The 22,716-nt window shown below is 34.3% G+C and overlaps 2 protein-coding genes across 3 annotated transcripts; one reads left to right on the forward strand and one right to left on the reverse strand.

Moving 5' to 3' along the window:
* Positions 1-826: 826 nt before the first annotated feature.
* LOC143902932 (uncharacterized) lies at positions 827-7,329 on the reverse strand. 2 transcript variants are annotated; one of them, XM_077416200.1, is made up of 4 exons: positions 7,098-7,329; positions 6,008-6,152; positions 4,641-5,910; positions 827-1,035 (listed from the first exon to the last, which is right to left on the reverse strand). In XM_077416200.1, exons 2-4 carry the CDS (start codon positions 6,147-6,149, stop codon positions 1,032-1,034), a joined length of 1,416 nt encoding a protein of 471 aa, XP_077272326.1. In that variant the 5' UTR covers positions 6,150-6,152; positions 7,098-7,329; the 3' UTR covers positions 827-1,031. The 2 variants fall into 2 exon arrangements, with proteins under 2 accessions (XP_077272326.1, XP_077272320.1); XM_077416194.1 differs by having other exon boundaries at positions 828-1,035; positions 7,103-7,329.
* A 5,435-nt stretch (positions 7,330-12,764) lies between these two features.
* LOC143902620 (uncharacterized) lies at positions 12,765-21,638 on the forward strand. The gene is made up of 4 exons (XM_077415697.1): positions 12,765-13,540; positions 18,651-18,737; positions 18,874-18,933; positions 19,185-21,638. Exons 2-4 carry the CDS (start codon positions 18,682-18,684, stop codon positions 19,402-19,404), a joined length of 336 nt encoding a protein of 111 aa, XP_077271823.1. The 5' UTR covers positions 12,765-13,540; positions 18,651-18,681; the 3' UTR covers positions 19,405-21,638.
* Positions 21,639-22,716: the final 1,078 nt, after the last annotated feature.

Raw genomic sequence — 22,716 nt, forward strand, 5'->3', positions numbered from 1 at the left:
GCCACAGCGAGACGCGGGACTCGAGGCCCCGCCCCGGATGCCAATGGTGCTGTTTTGCCCGCTGCCTGCGCGCCTGGTGGGGGACACGCACACAGCTGACGGAGCCGTGTACGTGTGCGCTGGGCGCTCGGCGGCGGCTCGGCCAGCTTCGGGCGGGTAGAAGAGTGCAGACATACACTCGGATGCCTCGTTCTTCCGCGAGTCGTAGCATAGCCATAGCCGATTCATCGAAAGTCGTATGCGTTAGCGCGTCGACTGACTTGGCTCGTCTATTACGTCTCGCGTATCTTTTCTGATGTTGTGATTTATGAATAAAATATATATATTATAACATTGCAGATGACAATAAAATATCCCTTCCCACACTAGGCGCGATACACTATCGTGTGTCTCTTAATTATTTAAAAGTAATGAAACTAACAACAAAAAATGTTAGTAAAATTTATTAATTACATAAATGATGTCTAATAAAATTATATTATCTTTATTCTGAAAATAAACTATATAAATTAAGTAAAGAAATAAAAAACAGAAAAAGCGTAAATAATAGAAATCCACTCTTGGCCAATATGTACGCTTTCTTCTAAAAAAATCTTGTTATTAATTTAGAAAAACGACTTCTGAATTCTTACATTTTTTAAAATAAAAATATATTACTATACATTATCAGCACACTGCGTAATTTATATTTTCTCTTTACCATATACGATTATATATTTTTAATCCATTTATTTTAATAAATGTAGGCTATTCGATAATGTCGACTGTATGCGTGGCGAGGTGGACAGGAAAACACAAGTATTTCTCTAATGCTCTATATAATATATTTGCTCTTTGTACACGTCTGAATGCTACGACACCACGAGCACTTCTGTTGTCACACACCAACCGCACGTAAGCGTGGCGCCCCGAGGCTCGCGCCACTCGGGAGCTGCCCTCTAGAAGGGCGGGAGCACGTCGCTCGTTCAAAGCCCAGCTTCTCATACTCCCTCTCTTTGTGCGAGCGATCCGTGTTCGTCTAATTTTCTTCTTTATCTGTAACATATCAAAAATCAGTTATCGAGTAAAATTGATCTCTAATTCTGTTCAAACTTTAAATTCATTATATTGTCTCTTAGATATGCAAATGCTTCTAAAGGTAAAGGTTTTGTCATAATGTCTGCCAAGTTCTCTTTGGTCTCAATCCATTCGACTTTCACCTTCCCTTGATCAACACACTGCCTGATAAAGTCTCCATGAGTGTCAGCCGTATGTTTTCTGTTTCCAGTTTCTTCTCTTTCTTCTAAGTTTTTCTTTATTTCTTCTAAGTTATCATCAAACATTTTAAGTTTGTGACTTCCATCCTTCTTAGTGCAGTTTCCTGCTGCTCTGTTATCACACCAGATTGTTGCAGGCAAGAATGTTTTTCCAACAACATATCTGAGCGATTTGTCTAATGAGATTACTTCTTGACAGGCTTCACTCATTGCTAGATACTCTGCTTGACAGGTAGAGAGTGTGACATATGTCTGTTTATGACTTCTCCATGCTATCACATCTCCAAATATTTTGATTATATATCCTCCAGTGGATGTAGAATCAATGCAATCTCTGAAACTAGCGTCTGTCAGCGACTCTAACTCATCTGTTTTACCTTTAAACATCAATCCTCTATTTGCAGTTCCTCTAAGATATCTGAAGACTATTTTTACATCTTGCCAGTCTTCTTCCGTGGGCTCTAATTGTCTTCTTGCTAAATAATTTACTGCAAAGGCTATATCAGGTCGTGTAGCATTTGCCAGATACATTAAGCTTCCTATAGCTTCTCTATAAGGTACTCTTTTAGTTTCTTCTCTAATACTCTTTTCTTCTAATTTTCTGTTTTTATTGCTCACTTTTCTGGTGACCATAGGAGTGTTCTGAGGCTTGCATTCATTCATATGAAACTTTTCTAATATGCTCTCAGTATATCGCGTCTGATGAATATACATACAACTTTCTTCTTTGTTTCGCTCTATTGTTATTCCCAGAAGGTTCTTTGGTTCCCCAAGATCCTTCGTCTCAAATGTTTCACTCAACTTCTTTTTGATTTCTTCTAATTTCTTCTGATCATTACTTGCAACCAACATATCGTCTACATAAAGTAATACGATCACTATTTTGCCTTCTTTCCTCCACGTGAACAGGCATGGCTCATGTAGGTCGTTCTCTAATCCAAGTTTCTTAGCCTCTTCTGAAAATCTCTTATTCCATCTTTTCGGACTTATCTTCAATCCGTATAAAGCCCTATTCAATCTATACACCTTAGTCTTCTTGGTGTTTTCATCCAGTTTTACTCCCTCTGGAATTTCCATATATATTTCATCTTTTTCTTCTAGAATTCCATTTAAAAACGCAGTCTTAACATCTAGCTGACTAGCGTATAAGTTATATTTATTTATTATTGCTAATATATAGATCTAACCAGTGACAATCTTGAAACCGGTGCATATGTCTCTTTTAGATCATACACATTTTTGTCTTTACATCCTCTTATCACCAGTCTCGCTTTATATCTGGTTGATCCATCTGCTTCTAATTTTTTCTTAAATACCCATCTTGAATCTATTATATTAGGTCGTCTTCCATCTAATTTCTCTAATGGTCTATTGACAAGTTCCCACACTTGATTAACATACATAGATTCAAGTTCCTCTTTGACTGCAATTTTCCAATTCTCTCTTTCGTTACTTGATATAGCTTCTTCATAAATAACAGGTTCTCTATTTAACGATGCCATAAGGCATTGATGTAATTCATCTTCATTCTCTATATTCCGTTGAGAATTTTTCACATTAATATAATTAGCAAAGCTAACATCTTCTATTTTTCTCCGCACATCAGTGTCTCCATTATCTTCTAGTTTTCTTTTAGTTTTACTTCTAGTCATTGGAGTTTCACTTTCTTTTCGTGCGTCCTTCTGCTTCTGTTCGTCTAGTTGTGTTGTTTGTTTTCTCGGTCTACCTCTTTTCCTTTTCTCAGGAATCTCTAGTTTTTGTTCTCCCTTTTCCTCATCCTCTACAAATTCTTTCATCCAATTTTTATCTAAGTCTTTTTCTTCTTCTATTTGACTGTTTTGATATACATTTTTATATGTTATCTTTTCATTAAATCTAATGTGTCGGGACTCTATAAATTTTCTTGTGCTTGGATGCCAAAGTATATATCCAGTGTCAGTATATCCTACCAACACATCTCTAATAGCTCTCTTGTCAAATTTCGACGTAGGCTTTGGTACTCTTGCATATCCAATGCATCCAAATTTCTTTATTTGCTCGAAATGACAACTTATTTCTGATGAGAACTTCTTCAAGGGGATCTCATACTCTATAGTCTTATGTGGAGATCTGTTGTACGCATGCACAGCAGCGTCAACTGCCAACTCCCACATACTCTTTGGTAATCCCGAGTCGAACATATATGTTCTTATTTTCTCTTGCATCGTTCTGTTGAACCTTTCTGCAACTCCGTTATGCTCTGGAGTATACGGTGGCGCGTAAATGGTTTCTATCTTTTCTCTATCCAGTACTTCTCTAAACGCACCTCCCGTGAACTCCTTGCCTTGATCTGACTTTACATAGCACAGTTTTTCTTCTTTTCCCAGTAGATTTCTGGCTTGTATGAGGTATTTCTCTAAAGCCTCTCCAGACTCGTCTTTCGTCTCTAGTGAGTATGCTTTCGCCAATCTAGAATAATCGTCTATTAAGGTTATTATAAACCTCTTTCGTCTTTAGTGAGTATGCTTTCGCCAATCTAGAATAATCGTCTATAAAGGTTATTATAAACCTCTTTCGTCCTGGATAAGATGTAGGTTTTATTGGACCCATGATATCCGTATGTATCACTTGTAGTGGTCTCTGTGCTCTGTTTCTGTTTTCTTTAAACGGCAATTTTGCCATCTTTGCCATTATACAGACTTCACACTCTAATATGAAGTTATCAAACTTAACTGTCTCTAATCTCTTTTCTACTTTTTGTAGCTGTCTTAAATAGTTTAACGACGCATGACCTAATCTAACATGCCATAACATCGCCTCATTTATTTTCTCTAATTTCTTTACTTTTTCAATTACTGAGCTTTCACACATTTCTTCTATATTTTTTAATGTTTGTATATCTTCTAACTTAATGACTTGATCGAGTTCAGCATTATTGTGTTCTATATTTTCGTTCACATTTGTGAGCTCTTCTTCATTCTCCCTCCCAATCGCAGAGCCAACATTGTCTCTTTCGTCTAATTCTCCCTCCGAAATTGATAATTCACTGGTCTGAATGTTTGCTTGCGATTGTTCAGGAAACTCACAATGTGGAACAATTTCTGCTCTACATCTATACACAGCACATTCTATACTTTCATTGTCCTCTATATTTTTGTTTTTAACCTCAAATTGCATAATCCAATTTGGTTTCTCATAAATTCCTTCGAAAACAATTTTATTTGTTAGTTTATTGTGAACTTTAAATACTTTATCATCTAAATAAATACTGAACCCTGCATCAGCCAGCTTTCTTATAGATAGAAAATTTTCGGATACTTCCTTTTATTATCTACTCTTTTTGTTCCTCTTTGCGCAAATCTACCCTTTTTCTTTATATTTTTATTAACGGTTTTATTTGTATACCTTTTTCCTCTAAATCTGTTCGTCTGGGCTCCGTCATTAGGACAGCTATCACCCTTGTGTCCTCTAATCTCCTGGCAGTAATAACAGACCCAGGCCTCTGATCCCGCTAGTGGGCAGTCCTTCGCCATGTGACCCAATTTGTTGCATAGGTAGCACTTTACTTCTTTGTGCTCTTCTGCGGTAGCCCTCTGCACTCTAACTTCTGGTTTCTCTAGTTTCTCTCTAACTTCACTCTTAGCCTCTGCCTCTAACTGCATCATGAAAGATTTTATTTCATCTACATTCATTTCTTTAAGATTAGTTTGTCTTTTAATTAAATCTACATTTCTCAGTTCCGGCACATTAATTGACACAGCTTGATACAGTGCAGATCTCATTTCTTGTTCTGTGAGAGGTACCGCATCTTCGCATGATTCATATTCTCTAATTATTGAATCAAAGCGTTCGCAAAAATCACTTACTTTTTCGTCTTTTCTCATTTTAATTTGATAGAGTTTAGTTCGTACCGATGTATGAGTAACGTTTACTTCACTCTTTTTATAACCTCTTAATTTCTTCAAAATTTCTTTTGGATCTTTTTCATGTAAAATCCTTTTATGATAATTTTCATCTAAATGATTGATTATTATATCTCTAACTAGACTTTTTCTCTTGGCAACTTTTAATTTGGAAAGATTTTCTGGACTATCAATGTTTGAATCTATTACATCTAATAACTCGTTATTCATCAATTCGGATTTTAAATAATCCATCCAAAGATCAAAGTTGGATTTTTGCGTCAGCTTATATTCTCTTCTAATATGCAACCTTTGACTGTTTAATTCTACCTCTAAAGCACTCTTAATTGTCTCTAAACTTCTATTTTTCTCGACTGAACAGACTGTTTCATCTAACTTTTTCTTTTTAGGCTCTACTTCTGATTCTTTAACCGTTTGTATACCGTTTTCTACTTTACTTTGCGTATTCTGTTTATTTACCTCTAAACGTCTAATCTTTAGTTTCTCTTTCTTTAAATTTACGTGGGCGACTTCTACCATATTTTCCATCATGGAGGTTGCTTGGGTCATAACCTTATCCAACATCTTTAATACCGAGTCCATTTTCTCAACCATCTTTTCTTGTTTCTCGTAAAGCATCTTTGTCCCTATAGGTAGTACAGGACGATTTTCAGCCCATTCTCTATTTACATCTATGTTTTCTATTATTTTTGGTTTGCCGCGTTTCGGGATTGCACCCTTTGCTTCAGTCTCCTTCTTGTTCTCTTTTTCTTCTAAACAAATTTTTTTTTTTTTTTAATTACTCTATCTCTGAATACACAAGTATATTATCCTTCTTGATTGTTTTATTTAAAAAAAATACTCTCTTACCTTCATCTTTACTCATCGTTTTATTGCTACCTCTTTCTTTCTCTATCACTGTGACCACGCTGCTGTCACTATCGTAGTCAACCAGTGAATCTTTGTTTTCTTCCTCATCCATCGGAAGATTTTTCGTCTTATCTTCTTCCATCCTCTAAATCGGGATTTAAATATCAATTGAACATTGGCATTCCTCTTTTGACAAGATAAACCAACATTCATATTGATCGATAATAATTTACAATTTCTATCACTAGATCTCTTTCAGCGATAAAAATTTAATGCTTATGAGGCTATATAGAACGCACTGCAATTCACAATAACCCCAAAGCGAGAAAACCACGCGCCTCTGCAGGGCTATCTGCACGCGCACACCACTGTCCGTTGCGATCTCCAGCACTGCTGAAAAGATCTATGGGAGCTCGGGTTGATCACGCACGCGCACGGGGCCCATACAAATTTACGCGGCCTCCCTGTACAGTAATCAAGCTACACCGCACAGCTAGTCATGCTCAATTACCGACCCGATACATGTCGATTTTGAAAATTTATTCCATACACATGCCTGTATATATATATATATATATATATATATATATATATATATGTGTGTGTGTTATGGCGTCGCATCGATGCTATGTTTTCCAATCGATCATGCGTCAGCGCGTGCTCGGCAACGCGTCCCTTGCGCCAAAATGGTGACTCACTTTTCACGATCGGACTTTCGCGCGCCAAAAAAATGACTCTTGCCGTTCACGATTGGACTTGCACAGGCACATCGCTTTTCCCGCCAGCTTGTTACCAAGCGGCATATATCTATCTCTTTCTATCTTACACATCTATCTCTAATTCTCACACATCTATCTCTTTATACATCTATCTCTTTATACATCTATCTCTTTATACATCTATCTCTTTATACATCTATCTCCTTATACATCTATCTCTAATTCTCTTATTGTCACTGTTGCCTCTATTTTTATCTCTCAAGAAGAAGGCAAAAACATCTATCTCCTTCTAACAGCATTTATCGAACGAACGTTCTTATATGCTGAAAATTCTCTCGTTTTGCTCGTCAGCAACGAGGAATATTATTCACTTACCCTCTAATCTTCTAGATTCTTCTAAATGCTTTTCGTCTTCTCGATGCCCTTCGCCGGCGTCTCACACACTTCACGTTACACGTTCGACTTTTGATGTTTTCGTGCTTCGTTCTTCACGCAGGGGAATCGTGCCCTGGGCCCATAACCTGTAGGCTATTCGATAATGTCGACTGTATGCGTGGCGAGGTGGACAGGAAAACACAAGTATTTCTCTAATGCTCTATATAATATATTTGCTCTTTGTACACGTCTGAATGCTACGACACCACGAGCACTTCTGTTGTCACACACCGACCGCACGTAAGCGTGGCGCCCCGAGGCTCGCGCCACTCGGGAACTGCCCTCTAGAAGGGCGGGAGCACGTCGCTCGTTCAAAGCCCAGCTTCTCATAATAAATATCTGTACATATTGTTGGAATACATTTACTGACTTAATATGACTCATAAAAATGTAAAATTAAACGATGACTTTCAATTTTTATTTTATATTTGCGGTTTATTATTAGTAATAAATTAATAAAGAAATGGAAAGTTTTAAAATATTTATTTTTTTTAGAATTATTTGATCTATATTTATAAAATGTGTAATATTAATGTCAGCAATAAATCGTATATTGGTTACCGCTTCTACATGACAATCAATATGAAAGATATTTTATGCTCGTAATCTTGCACTTTTTATTTATCAAAATATTTATCAAATTTTTTAATATATTATCAGCAATCTTTATAATCTATAAATGCATATTTTGGTGTAATAACATATTGGTCTTTTCATAATAATGTCTGAAAGCTGTACTTGGGATTATCTTAAAAATGAGAATTGACTATATTAAGACTGACCTAATTCAAATTTATATAATACCTCTACTTCACTATATCAATTATATGACGTTTTAAATTGACCTCTTCAATCGAATTATTATTTGTTCACTCTCAACATGCCTTGCGTTACCGTCTTATCTGTCGGTACATGCGGCTCGCTTCCTCCATCTATGGTGCGGAGCGATCTATGAGTCGATGCGCATTTGTTTAATTGCAAGTCGCAGAGGAACGTTTTGTTGTCTTGTTGATCGCTTGCACGTTCTGTAGCTCTTCTTCAGTTTCGCTTATTTTCACGGTATAAAACCCAATTTTCTAATATTTTCAATTTCTGTTTCTATTCTTTCACTTCTTTTCTTTATTTTTCTTCTTCTTTTCCTTTTATATTTTTGCATTTATTACTTTTCATTTTTCTTTGTTTTTTTCTTTTTCTTGCAATTTTTTCGCTATTTTCTTTATATCTTTGCTATTCTACTCTCTATTATATTTCTTATTCAAGATGGAAACGTGTGATGAAGTGAAGAAAAAACCAAAGCAAAAGTTTTCACAAGCTTGGCTTAGCGACGATCGCTATAAACTTTGGATACGCCAAGTGCCATCTGATAACACCCTTTTTTATTGCAACGTATGCAATAAAAACTTTTCGTGTTCATCACACGTTTCCAGGCATGCGGATTCTGCGTGTCATAAAAATAATATAAAAGAAAATGTTTCGTGTACTGAGAGATAATAAAAAGTTACAATATAAAAAAAGCAAGAACATTTAGGCCACAATGGCTCGACATAGACGATTTTAAATTCTGGTTACGCGAAGTACCAAACAACGCAAACGTATTTTTTTGCTTGATTTGTGACAGATCAATTTTCATTTCGACTGGTGGTCTATCACAAATATATCTACACGCAGAATCCGCAATGCACAGAAAAAATCTGAAAAAAGTCTTACAGAAACGAACAAATCGAACCCAGATTTAAATACGCAAACTGATAATCCGCTTTTGACGTTTGATGAGGAAGTAAAATCAGCGGAGATCCGAGTAACCTCATACATCATTGAAGCTAATATTCCGATTCAAGCTGCAAAAGGACTTGTCAAGCTTTGCCAAATCATAGGAGATAAACCTAAAGTCTTAAAAAACTTGCGTATAGGTCGAACGAAATGCTCAAAGATTATTTTGAATGTTTTGTGTCCGGTTGAAACAGAACGTGTAGTAAAACATATACAAAATAGTAAATTTTCTGTTTTTATTGACGAAACATCTGACATAACAAATGAAAAATGGATGACGTTTCTTGTTCGATATGTTGATCGCGAAACTTTAGATATTCGGTCACAATTAGTTATGTTAATTGATATTGATGCAAAAGATTGTAATGCAGAAAAGTTATTTAATGCATTTCAAACTGAAATGCATAAACTTCAGATTCCATTTTTAAATATTATTGCTCTGTGTCATGCGACAATGCGTCTGTTATGACAGGAAAATATTTATCTTTCAAAACAAAACTTGAATTAAAATGCAAAAAATTATTAACATTTTCATGTTCTTGCCATTGTTCTGCATTAGCTGCGCACGCTGCGTGCTCTAAAATGCCTAATAGCTGCAAAAAATTTCTGAGAAAAATTGCAAGTTATATTAACAACAGTCCAAAGCGTTCAGCTATTTTCAAAGAATTTTGCAAATGTTTTCAAGATACCAATCACAAAATTTTGAAGTTATGCGAAACTCGCTGGCTTTCGCGTTATTCATGTATTGACAGAGTTCTTGAGTCGTGGGATACATTTATTGTCTTTGATGCAAAATGTAGATACAAAAGCGTACTTCTTTTATTTCTAAAAAATATGTTTTAAATTTTTTAAATTTATTTAATGCTTTTTTCTAAGCTCATGAAACAAAGATTCATTTACTACAATCTAGATCCGTTAATTTCCTCGTGCAAATCTCTCAAAACTTTTTAAGGCCAGAATTATTAAGAAATGTGGTTGATACAAATATATTATTTTATGAAATAGAGAACCAGCTAATATAACTTTGGGAACAGAATGTGAAGAATATTGTTGTCAGTTAGTGGAACAAGGACATGCAGATGTTACAACTATTATTAGACAAAATTGTTTGCAGTTTTATATCACTGCTGCCGAGAAAATTAGAAAGAGATTACCTGTTAATAACGTATTTTTGTGTAAATTAAAAGAACTAGAAGAAAAGCTCTTTTCAGAGCATAGATGCATTTCAAGAAGACTCTTCATCTCTGCTCTTTTCAGAGCATAGATGCATTTCAAAAAAATGTATTTTGAAGAAAATTTAGTCTTCCTTCTCATCATTATGAAAAAGTATGGATTCAACGTTTAATCATCACTGGATTATGCAGAAGAATGGATTCCGTCAATTAAAGTGGACTGAATAACATTGGATTCAAGATATCAATGCGCACATGCAGATACATATATATACATATCCAAAATCCGATCAAGTGCATATTAGATCCAATGGTACTTTTTTCTTTATATAAAAATAATAATATAATAAATAAAATAAAATGTAAAGTTATCTTTAAAATTGCTTTACGATGTGGAGAAATGTAGAAAAATTTATAAATGTGTATTTCAAGAAAAAAGGAAGTACATTATTTTATAATTGCAAGGTTTTTGCAAAAAAATTTAATGTATTGAAATATAAATATTAAATTTATTACAATATATTTTACAAAATGTTAAAAATAGTCATTGATAAGGAGGAAAATAAATTATTATTTGACGAGGTATTCAACGTACGTTGAATGTAAGGACGTAACGTATGTGTATTTTATGTTAGTTTTTTAAGATAAAAAGGGCTTTTGAATAACAGTCCCTTAAAACGTTGTTTTTTTTAAATAGCTGTACATAATTTTGCCCACAAAGTTGTACTTTTAAGTACGACATTCCTTAAATAGAACGTTTTCCTTGGCAAAATCGAAAAACTTTTCCTATTTTAAATGCCCACTGTGTAAAAAATTTGGAAGAAAGATATATATTATTTTTTATTATATACATATATGCATATATGTGTATGTAATCCGTGGTTTATAAATTAAGTTTTATATCTGTTCTTTTTATAATAACATTATTTATATCTATTTTGATTTTATTATAACATATTTCTTTTATTAATTTCAAAAATTGGCTGTAGTTGTCGTAATAGTTTACATAATTTCGGAAATATGTTTACTATAAATCTGTTATCATTTTCAGTATTATATTAAGTAAAACATGTGCACTTTTTTTCCGATTTAACACTAGAAATACCAAAAGCTATTTTCGACCGTTTCTATTTTTTATTGTAAAAGTAGAAAATTTATATTGTAATAAAAAAAATTCATTGATTTATTCGGTCTTTAACATGATTAATGTAACATTACTTTTAAAAATTGAAACGGTAGAAAATTATTTGGTATTTCTAGTGTAAAGGTCACTTTAGACAATATATAATTCACGACAGAAGAATTATACAATTCTATTTGTTATGTTTTGTACTTTGTAATCTAAAAAACATTTGAAGATGTATACTTAATGTATGTATGTATACATATGTCTGTATATGTAAATATTTTTTTATATGTACCTCTAATTTTTTGAATGTTTGTTTATATATGCAATTTTGTCACAAACTGTCGTGAATTATAAATCGTGTAAAGTGACCTTAAAACTAATTCTCTTAATATCTTTTCTTTTTTTGTGTTCTGTCCTTTATATTCTTGTCTATTTTTTTATATCTATTTTATGTCTATCCTTCATACCTATTCTCTCTCTCTCTCTCTCTCTCTCTCTCTCTCTCTCTCTTTCTCTTTCTCTCTCTCTCTCTCTCTCTCTCTCTCTCTCTCTCTCTCTTTCTCTCTCTCTCTCTCTCTCTCTCTCTCTCTCTCTCTCTCTCTTGGTTCCATCTGCATTCGTAGGAAATGTAAACAATTGTTTTCTTTAATATTAAAGAAAACAATTTTTATATTTTCTCTTGACGGAAGAGACCACCACCTTCTTGCGGTTTCTGTTGAGCAACAATATGTACGCTATCTATGCATTTATTTAAAAACAATACAATAAAATTTATCATATTGTTGCACAAATAATTTATTCCTTTTTTAAATGTTATATTACATGTATTTACTATTAACAAAGTAATTATACTATCAAAATAATATTTTTAAAACAAACAATACATAATTTAATGTTTTATTTCACTTTTCTTGTGTTAACAATAATTTATTTTTTAAATTAATAACAAGATTTTTTTTAGAAGAAAACGTACATATTGGCTAAGAGTGGATTTCTATTATTTACGCTTTTTCTGTTTTTTATTTCTTTACTTAATTTATATAGTTTATTTTCAGAATATAAAGATAATATAATTTTATTAGACATTATTTATGTAATTAATAAATTTTACTAACATTTTTTGTTGTTAGTTTCATTACTTTTAAATAATTAAGAGACACACGATAGTGTATCGCGCCTAGTGTGGGAAGGGATATTTTATTGTCATCTGCAATGTTATAATATATATATTTTATTCATAAATCAACATCAGAAAAGATACGCGAGACATAATAGACGAGCCAAGTCAGTCGACGCGCTAACGCATACGACTTTCGATGAACCGGCTATGGCTATGCTACGACTCGCGGAAAAACGAGACATCCGAGTGTATATCTGCGCTCTTCTACCCGCCCGAAGCTGGCCGAGCCGCCGCCGAGCGCCCAGCGCACACGTACACGGCTCCGTCAGCTGTGTGCGTGTCCCCCACCAGGCGCGCAGGCAGCGGGCAAAACAGCATCATTGGCATCTCGCCGCTCGAGGCAGTCTCTCGGGGATCGGCGAACGAGTAAGATCTATTACACGCCGTATATATATTGTGGCCGCGCTAAACTTCGCGAGCGTAAATCGGGTGCGTTGTATTACCTCTCACGACATCCGAAACAACCGGGAACGCCCGCGTAAAGCGTTAACTGTCGCAATTACAATTGCGAATGGCATACAAATGCCAAACGAATCATTGTGCGCCGTAAAGCGACAAGGCACTTGGCCTCTGCTATACCGGTGAACAGCAACTTGTGCAATGCGAAGATTTGTCGACAACCAACTGTGTGAATCGAGATTATTGAATAAATTGTTGAGTCATAGCATAAAATATTTCGAGAATTATCAATTCTACTTACCTTACACACTTACCTGGTCCATCGGCGTCAATCCATCGAAGTTCCTCGTTGATCCTGGTCGGCGGTGGCAGCGGCGACACTGGGCAGCGGCGGCGATGATCCATCCGTGGCAGGAACCTGCAAATAAGGAAAATTAGTTAGATTGACGATTCGAGAAATCTGAGATACCTACCTTCTCGGTTATTCGAGGTCAAACCGAGTGGCGACCGTTGATTTATAGGACATCCACGCGAATCGCACCATCCTATAGTACCGTTTGGTTCTGCTCATGTATCAGTCAAGCTCTTGTTGTATATCAGCTCGTGTGTAGTTATTTTGCTCGTGTTGTTCTCTTTACATTCTAAACTGTGTAACTTAATATCCTAAAGAAGTTGGTAGGAAGTAACATCGTTTTCTTGCTGTTTTTTCCTGGTTCCTAAATCGTTATCGTAAGTACAACGCAATAAAAAAAGTATTTGCTATACATAGGCCTGAGCATAGAAATTGTCATATCCGTTTCCGACGGAGTCGCAAACGCAAATCGGCGTCGGAAGTCAACGTACAAGAATTGACGTAAACGTATGTCGCATTGAAGTCATGTGCAACGCGATAGAAATAACACACGGTATAAACTTCCAATTCTGACTTACGTTTGCGATACCATCGGGAAAAAGTTACAATTTTTGTGCTCAGATCGTTTTATGGGCCGTCTCAATAGCCGTAAGACTTTGCAGAGGTACCTACTGCTTACATCTTCCAGACTTGCAAGACATAAGCAGTAAGGCATCATATTCTACAATATATTGCAAAAGGAGTTTTTCTCATATATATAATATAATTGATGCTTGGTGTTGACTGGACTGTTTAATAATTACCGTATACTGTTTAATGTAAAAGTTTTTTTTTATTATGTTTATATATAAAGCTATTTTAACGCTGTAAATATTTGAATCAAACTTTTTTAATATATGTGTGTGCGTGTGTGTGTGTGTGTATGTATGTACACTAGAAGTTATAGTTTAACCGTCAAAAGAGGCTCATATTTAGCATTATAATCGTAAGAAAAAAAATTTTTTTGATTAAACATTTTATATATGATATCTAAATTATATAAGTTGTCATGTAAACTCAGTCAGTCTAGGTGTAATACAGGATGTCAGAAATAAAAGTATCCAGCCGAATGACTGGGGTAGATTGGGTCAAACTGAAAAGAAAAGTCTCGTACCATTTTGCAAAATTCGCAATAGTTAACGAGTTATTAAATAAAACGTCTGAGCGAATGCGCGCACAAGGAGCGATAGAGGCGGGCCTCGGCGGCTGGCTGGGCTGGCACGGTGCCCGGCGCGCGGCGAGCGGTGGGGGTCGAGAGACGAGTGGCGAGCGGGGCGCGGCGCGGCGCGGCGAACGTCGAGCGACAGATGTTATATACTGCGACGAAAAAGTATTAGAGCCAGCCCATACTAAACTTACGATAATTCCTTCGCGTAAACGGGATTTTGTAGTAACTTACAATAATTTACTCCGCGTAAACGAGTGAATTATCGTATATTACTACAGAAGTACCGCGCTCGCGTAAACGTAGTAACAGTAGGTAGCACACGTATTGGCTATTGCATAGGCATTGCCGTAACGTCTTACGCCTTAGATAATATTAATTAGTTTAGCTTGAATTATGTGTAATAAAAACATTTAATTTTAGTAAATTTAATTATTTTGCATGTCAAAGTTTACGAGGTTTACCACAAGCCTTACTTTAACTTTTGTTTATGTTATAATAACTTTAATGGTGCGTGTCCACCTGCGAGTAAAACCCTCGAGAGTAGCTCTCGAGATTGATTCTCGCAAATGGACATATTCCTAAAGAGTACCTATAACGGAGAATGAATCGCAGCTCTCGGCGAGCGAACTTTTCAAGACTTACTCGCAAATCGACACGACGTTATTTTACTCTCGGAGATCAGCTCGCCAAGCTCGAACGCTGTTCGTATTTTGAGAGCTACATGATGACACAAAGGAACTTATTGAATAATGCGGAAATCATGAACCATTGTAGAATACTACTGTGACAGAAATAAAAGTTTTTTTAATTTTTATGTTTTGCGAATAAAGTGCGAAAAATTCATAATTTAAAGAATTAGATAAGAATATTTTTAATACATTCTCTTATTACTTGGTCAATAATTGGTTACACTTAATTTTACATACTTTGCACGTTTTAGTTACAGCGTTAAAATTAAATACATTTTTACATCGCGAATTAAGTACATTAAAAAAAAAAAATATTTAATATTTACATGTAAAAATCTAACATCAAGATATTTCGCAAACAGAAAACTAAATAATAATATCGCACTATGTATTCCACTTTACAATTTGTAAGTCTGTAGAAATTTTTAATTGTTGGGAATCTTCAATCTTAAGCTCTCTAATTTAGAGCAGATCCGACACAAGCGATCAATCCATTGCTTGACCCAGAAGGTCTTTTTGTTGTTATTTAACAACCTTTTTCTTTTTAAAATAATGCTAGCCACTATAGTAGCCGCAAGTCTCTTCGTTTACGAGACATTATAATGTCACCACTCTCAGAGATCGACTAAAAAAGTACGTAAGTGGACATAGTTTTGAGAGAACTGTCCGAAAGAATACTCTCTGGATTCTCACGAGATGCTCGCAAGAGTACAATGTTAGAAAAATTACTCTCAAATGGACAGTGTCAGAATAACTCGAGAGCTACTTTGGAGAGTTTTACTCGCAGGTGGACACGCGCCTTAAAACTCTCGAGAATATCTCTCGAGAGTTATTCTGACACTGTCCATTTGAAAGTAATTTTTCTGACATTGTATTCTCGCGAGCATCTCGCGAGAATCCGAAGAGTATTTTTTCGGAGAGTTCTCTCAAAACCGTATCCACTTACGTATTTTTTTAGTTGATGTCTGAGAGTGGTGACATCATAATGTCGCGTAAACGAAAAAACTTGCGGCTGCTATAGTGACTAGCATTATTTTAAAAAGGAAAAGGGCGATCATGGCGCAGAAAGATATGCGCTGCTCTAACGAGCTGAAGATCCGAGTTCAAATCCGACCGAAAATTGTCCGCGGTTTTTATTTGATCGCCACCTCTCGGAAGGGTTAATGGCAACCCGCCGAGAGTGTATCTCTAAGAAAGCAGAAAGGAGGCCTCGGATTTTATACAGGCCAAACTTCAGGAGGCTATGGCTTGAACTTGAGCTATAGTGCCGTTGAAACAACAAAAAGACCTTCTGGGTCAAGCAATGGATTGATCGCAGGTGTAAATTTGGTGCTGGATCTGCTTTAATTAGAGAGCTTGAGATTGAAAACTCCTAACAATAAAAAGTTTCTATATTATTATTTAGTTTTCAGTTTGCGAAATACCTTGATGTTAGATTTTTACATGTAAATATTTAATAATTTTTTTTTAATGTACTTAATTTGCGATGTAAAAATGTATTTAATTTCAACGCTGTAACTAAAACGTGCAAAGTATGTAAAACTAAAGTGTTACTAATTATTGACCATGTAATAAGCAGAGAATGTATTAAAAATATTCTTATCTAATTCTTTAAATTATGAATTTTTCGCACTTTATTCGCAAAACATAAAAATTAAAAAAACTTTTATTTCTGTCACAGTAGTATTCTACAATGGTTCATGATTTCCGCATTATTCAATAAGTTCCTTTGTGTCATCATGTAGCTCTCAAAATACGAACAGCGTTCGAGCTTGGCGAGCTGATCTCCGAGAGTAAAATAACGTCGTGTCGATTTGCGAGTAGGTCTTGAAAAGTTCGCTCGCCGAGAGCTGCGATTCATTCTCCGTTATAGGTACTCTTTAGGAATATGTCCATTTGCGAGAATCAATCTCGAGAGCTACTCTCGAGAGTTTTACTCGCAGGTGGACACGCACCATTAAAGTTATTATAACATAAACAAAAGTTAAAGTAAGGCTTGTGATAAACCTCGTAAACTTTGACATGCAAAATAATTAAATTTACTAAAATTAAATGTTTTTATTACACATAATTCAAGCTAAACTAATTAATATTATCTAAGGCGTAAGACGTTACGGCAATGCCTATGCAATAGCCAATACGTGTGCTACCTACTGTTACTACGTTTACGCGAGCGCGGTACTTCTGTAGTAACTTACGATAATTCACTCGTTTACGCGGAGTAAATTATTGTAAGTTACTACAAAATCCCGTTTACGCGAAGGAAAATCCCGTTTACGCAAAGGAATTATCGTAAGTATAGTATGGGCTGGCTCTAATACTTTTTCGTCGCAGTGTATAACATCTGTCGCTCGACGTTTGCCGCACCGCGCCGCGCCCCGCTCGCCACTCGTCTCTCGACCCCCACCGCTCGCCGCGCGCCGGGCACCGTGCCAGCCCAGCCAGCCGCCGAGGCCCGCCTCTATCGCTTCTTGTGCGCGCATTCGCTCAGACGTTTTATTTAATAACTCGTTAACTATTGCGAATTTTGCAAAATGGTACGAGACTTTTCTTTTCAGTTTGACCCAATCTACCCCAGTCATTCGGCTGGATACTTTTATTTCTGACACCCTGTATGTATATATATATATATATATATATATATATATATAGAAAAAAAAGGCTCTTGTCCCCTAGGTCCTTAATTCTCTCCATCCATCATATAAAAAGAATTTATAGTGAAGAGGATAAGAGGCTACAAAGGTTCGCAAGCATCCTGTAAAATTTCAGTCTGCTTCAGTCTGCTGGTAGCAATCAAATGCAGAAATACTCAAAAATCAATGAAGAATTTAAAATATAAAAAAATATAAGAAATATCTACAACTCTTTTTTCTATTTATAAATTTATAATATTTTATAACATAGTGTTAACTTCAAAGAAGATGTATGAATTCTTTTATATTTTTTCAATTATTTTAATGATGTGTATAAAATGGTCTACATGTCTGTTCCGGCATCGAAATTATTGTCCCGTAATCCACACGAAACGTTCGTTGGAAGCATCGCCACAATTCGTTCATTTTGCAGATCATCGCGAACGCTCTCGAAACGAAACGCTTTGCTTAAACAAACACGTGATCGTCACCAGTATATACAACTTCTGCATTTGGTTGCTACTAGCAGACTGAAGCAGACTGAAATTTTACAGAATCCTAGCGGGCTTTTGTGGCCTCTTGTCCCCTCCACTATAAATTCTTTTTATGGTGGACGGAGAGAAGGACCTAGGACAATAGCCTTTTTTTCTTAGAAAAGTTTTCTTATATGATGTACGAAATATGCACGTGTTGAGTTTGAAAACTAAAATCGATCGGTTTAGATATATGGAAATGGATTACGCGCGTTGATCTTCTAATAACATTGAATAATATCGATTTTACGTATCATTTCTATCTTCAAATATTCGATTAATTATTTGAAGTTATTTTTACAAGTGAATTTTGTCCAATGTGAAATATAATTTCATGTTTAATAATCGTCACAATTACCACACATTTTATATACAAATATTAAAACCAAAATTGTAATAGCTCATTTAACTCGATTTTTTTGTAGCAATACATGTTTCAACGTTGGAACGTTTGAGATGGATCTGGATGTACAGATTGCAACTCCATCAACAAGCAGAGAAGAAAATAACAGGTAATAATAAAAGACCAGTAATTATTTTTATAAACACTTACCAAAAACAATATATATAATAATTTTTTTTTCAATGTTTGGAAAATATTTAAATATTGTAATAAAAATAACATTCTTTTAATTATACCTTTTGCAGTAACTTGCAATTACCTGAACCTGAACGTGTAATGAATAATGATGCTGAAATTGCTGGACCGTAAGTTTTATTTATTTTACTTCAATCTATATATCTCTTTAGCCCGTATCAGACTACGGATTGGGATTGAGATTGGATTAAAATTTAATCAATCAGAACAGAGAAAACTGATCTCAAGTTTAGTAAACTTTGCTCTGATAAAATTTCAATCCAATCTCAATCCCAATCCGTAGTCTGATACGGGCTTTACTGTATTAATTTATCATCTGTTTTTGCAATCTGTAAGAAATGTAAATATTTTGTGTGCGCAGGAGCACATCTGGCACATGTACGAAGACCCAGCAAGCAAATATGTCTTCCGACAATTCTCCTCGAAAGACGAAACTGAGATTGAAGAATAAGAAGTTGAAAGCGCAAGTTAAAAGTCTGCGAGAAACGATTAGACGGTTAAGAAAAGGTAAAGTGCCTAACTCCAAAAAAAAGCAGCAAATGCGGAGGATGCGGATCAGTTTGAGACTCTGCGTACATTAGGAAGTAAGTTATTACCTGTAAGGTTTGCGAGATTGTTGTCGGTACAAATTGATGCGCAAGTAAAACGTAGTCGTGGTAGAAGGTACGATCCTGAATTTAAAAAATTCGCATTATGTTTATATTTTTTAAGTTCGCGAAACTATAGAGAATTGAAGAAATCAATTCCATTACCCTCAATACGTTGTTTACAATCATTGACTCAAACGTGGAATATTGCACCTGGTTTAAATAATAAAATTTTTGATACTTTAGCATTAAAATTAAAGTCATTGCCTCCGATGGATAGACATTGTATTTTATGCGCGGATGAGATGAGTTTAAAATCTCATTTATTTTATAATGTATCGCGAGATGAAATTATTGGGTTTGAGGATAATGGAAAGGAAAAATCATCTGTACCTGCAAAAAACGTTTTTGTTATAATGGCACGTAGCATTGCAGGAAAATGGAAACTTCCTTTATGTTATTGTTTTGTCGAAAGTACATGTCGGAATCATGATTTAAAAAGTATAATATTTGAAACAATAATTAAATTAAGAATGAGTGGTGCAACAGTACATGCATTAATAACAGATATGGGATCTAATTTTATCCATTTATCTCGCGAGCTAGGAATTTCGACAAAAAACTCAATCTTTTTAGTTGAGGAGGAAGGAGTACTTTACATTTTTGATACTCCTCATTTATTAAAAGCAACACGTAATAATCTCCTAAAGCATGATTTTCAGTTTAATAATAAAATAGCATCATGGACTCACATTGTTCAATTTTATATGAAAGATAGTAAACAATGGATAAAATTGGCACCTAAATTAACGAAATGCCATATTGAACCCAATGGTTTTCAAAGAATGAAAGTGAAACTTGCTTGCCAAGTATTTAGCAATCGTTGCGCTGCAGGCATGTGTACACAAATGTCTCACGGTTTACTTCCAAGTGAAGCAGTTGGAACCATTGATTTAATAGACCATTTTGATAAATTATTTGATATTTTGAATTCTTTTACTGCAAGTAGCCCTAAAAAATATGGTAAAGTTTTTACCGGAAGCAAAATACAACAACAGTTTTTAGAAGAAATGATATGCTTTTTGAAAAGTATTAAAGTCATTGATAAAAAGGGTACTAATGTAAAAGTAAGATGTTTTGAATGCTGGCAGATAACGATTAAAAGTATAATAAAACTTTGGGAAAAATTAAAATGTTACAATTTTCCATACTTGAAAACACGTAGGATTAATCAAGATTGTCTCGAAAATTTTTTTGGTTCGATTAGACAACAAGGTGGTAATTCTTTAAAACCAACACCTATACAATTTTCACGCGCTTTCAAAAAACTGTTCAGTATAACATTTCTGAAACATCCAGATACGCAAAATTGTGCTCCAGATGGAGATGATATGTTAAGTCTAATTGGGACACCAAATTCTACTTCATCTACCGTATCTGAATCTGTTCCATCTTCAACGCGTATAATTTTAGACATCCCAAATCATGATTATTATACAATGGATCTGCCAGAAGAAAATGCATTTAAATATGTATGTGGGTACCTAACAAGAAAATGTTTAGAAATACATTTATGTGATACATGTATAGACTATGTAAATAAAAGCAAGGCTACTTTTGATGATACAACGTTATATTCTTCATTTCGAGCTTATGAAAACAATGAAACAAACATGTTCGGGAACTTAAATGTAGCAAGCGATGATTTCTGTTTATATATACATAAATTAGAAGAAATATTTGTGACAAATTTTGAAAAAAATTGTTTTCAGAAAAATATTGGCAGTTACTTATTTCAGCTTGTGCAAAATATAATTTTTGAACCGCCGTGTCCGCATTTTCCTAAAATATTTCTTATCAAATTATTTTTGCGTATGCGTATTTATTATACATTATCAGAACATAACAAATCATGTAAGAAGAAAGAAAGTAAGAGGAAAAATAGAAAACTTATAAATATTCTACATTTATAAAAAAAAACTTTTTTGATCTTCACTTTTTATATCTGTATCTAGCCTTGTTTTTATAAGTATTTATGTAATTATATATTCTTATATTTATATTCATTATTACTATATTATATTATTTTTGCTTTTTGTCTGTCTCTCTTTTCGATTTGTATCGAGGTGGATCGAGTAGCTGAGATACGAATAGATGAGAGAGGTTGGTGAAAAGAAGCTGAAGAAGTTTGTGTATTATTATTAGTATTACAATGCGCGAATTATATATTTAGTTTTTAATATTAATAAGCCATGCAATTTTTTTTGTGCAATAGCTTAGCATTATCAGTAAAATTTTCAATAATATGTATTCCATTATTTGTAAAAATTTATTTAAGTATTTATATAAAATGTAAAAATTTTATTAATATATATTATAACTACATATTATCGTATCATTAAAAAATTGTGTTTATTACTACAAAAAAAATATATAATATATATTTAATATATAATATATTGTAAAATGTGACATGTTTTATAAAAATAAATAAATGTATACATTTAAAAAGTGTTATATATTAATTTAAAATGTTTACATAATTTCTTTGTGTGTATACTATGTGTGTATACTTTTATGTGAAAAAATTAATCTATATATATTATGTGTTATATACTTATTTTACATTTATTCCTAACTTATTTTATATAATATATATTTATATATAACATATATATATATATATACTATTATTATTAGTATAATATTTCATATATTAGTATTTATATTTCATTATTTTGCATCATTAACAATTCATCTATTATTTATGTAATATTTTTCAATATTTTTTTTAATTTCTTTCATTTTTTTTGCGCGCATTGTTAACATTGTACATCGTTAACAATAATTCTGCATAATTTTTATTGAAACTAACCCAGCAAACACAGAATACACCTTTGATAGCAAATTGTCGCCAAGATGGCATCAAATTCCAAATTTAATGCTATCTTGGCGACAATTTGCTATCAAAGGTGTATTCTGTGTTTGCTGGAAACAGATATAGTTGTATCTCGCGCCAACTGCGTTAAACTAACCTCAATATGGGCTAACGAGTAGGAAAGAAAGAGATGACGAAGAGAGAAGTGAGACAGAATACTGCTTTATTTCGCGCATGCGCACTCCATTTTGGCCAACACTAACATCAAAGGTGCCGACCGAGAGTTGCGCTACTGTATATACTGTGGTACGGGTCACCGTATCGCGGCGAATATACATCTGGTACCGCGGATGCATGTTATTGTACAACGCCTTGACTTGGTCGTCTTCCGCGAATCCGGTGGCCCTCCGCATCATCGTGAGCATTTC

This window comes from Temnothorax americanus, unplaced genomic scaffold (assembly GCF_048541705.1).
Source record: "Temnothorax americanus isolate GAGA-0224 unplaced genomic scaffold, ASM4854170v1 Scaffold102, whole genome shotgun sequence".
NCBI classification, from domain to species: domain Eukaryota; kingdom Metazoa; phylum Arthropoda; class Insecta; order Hymenoptera; family Formicidae; genus Temnothorax; species Temnothorax americanus.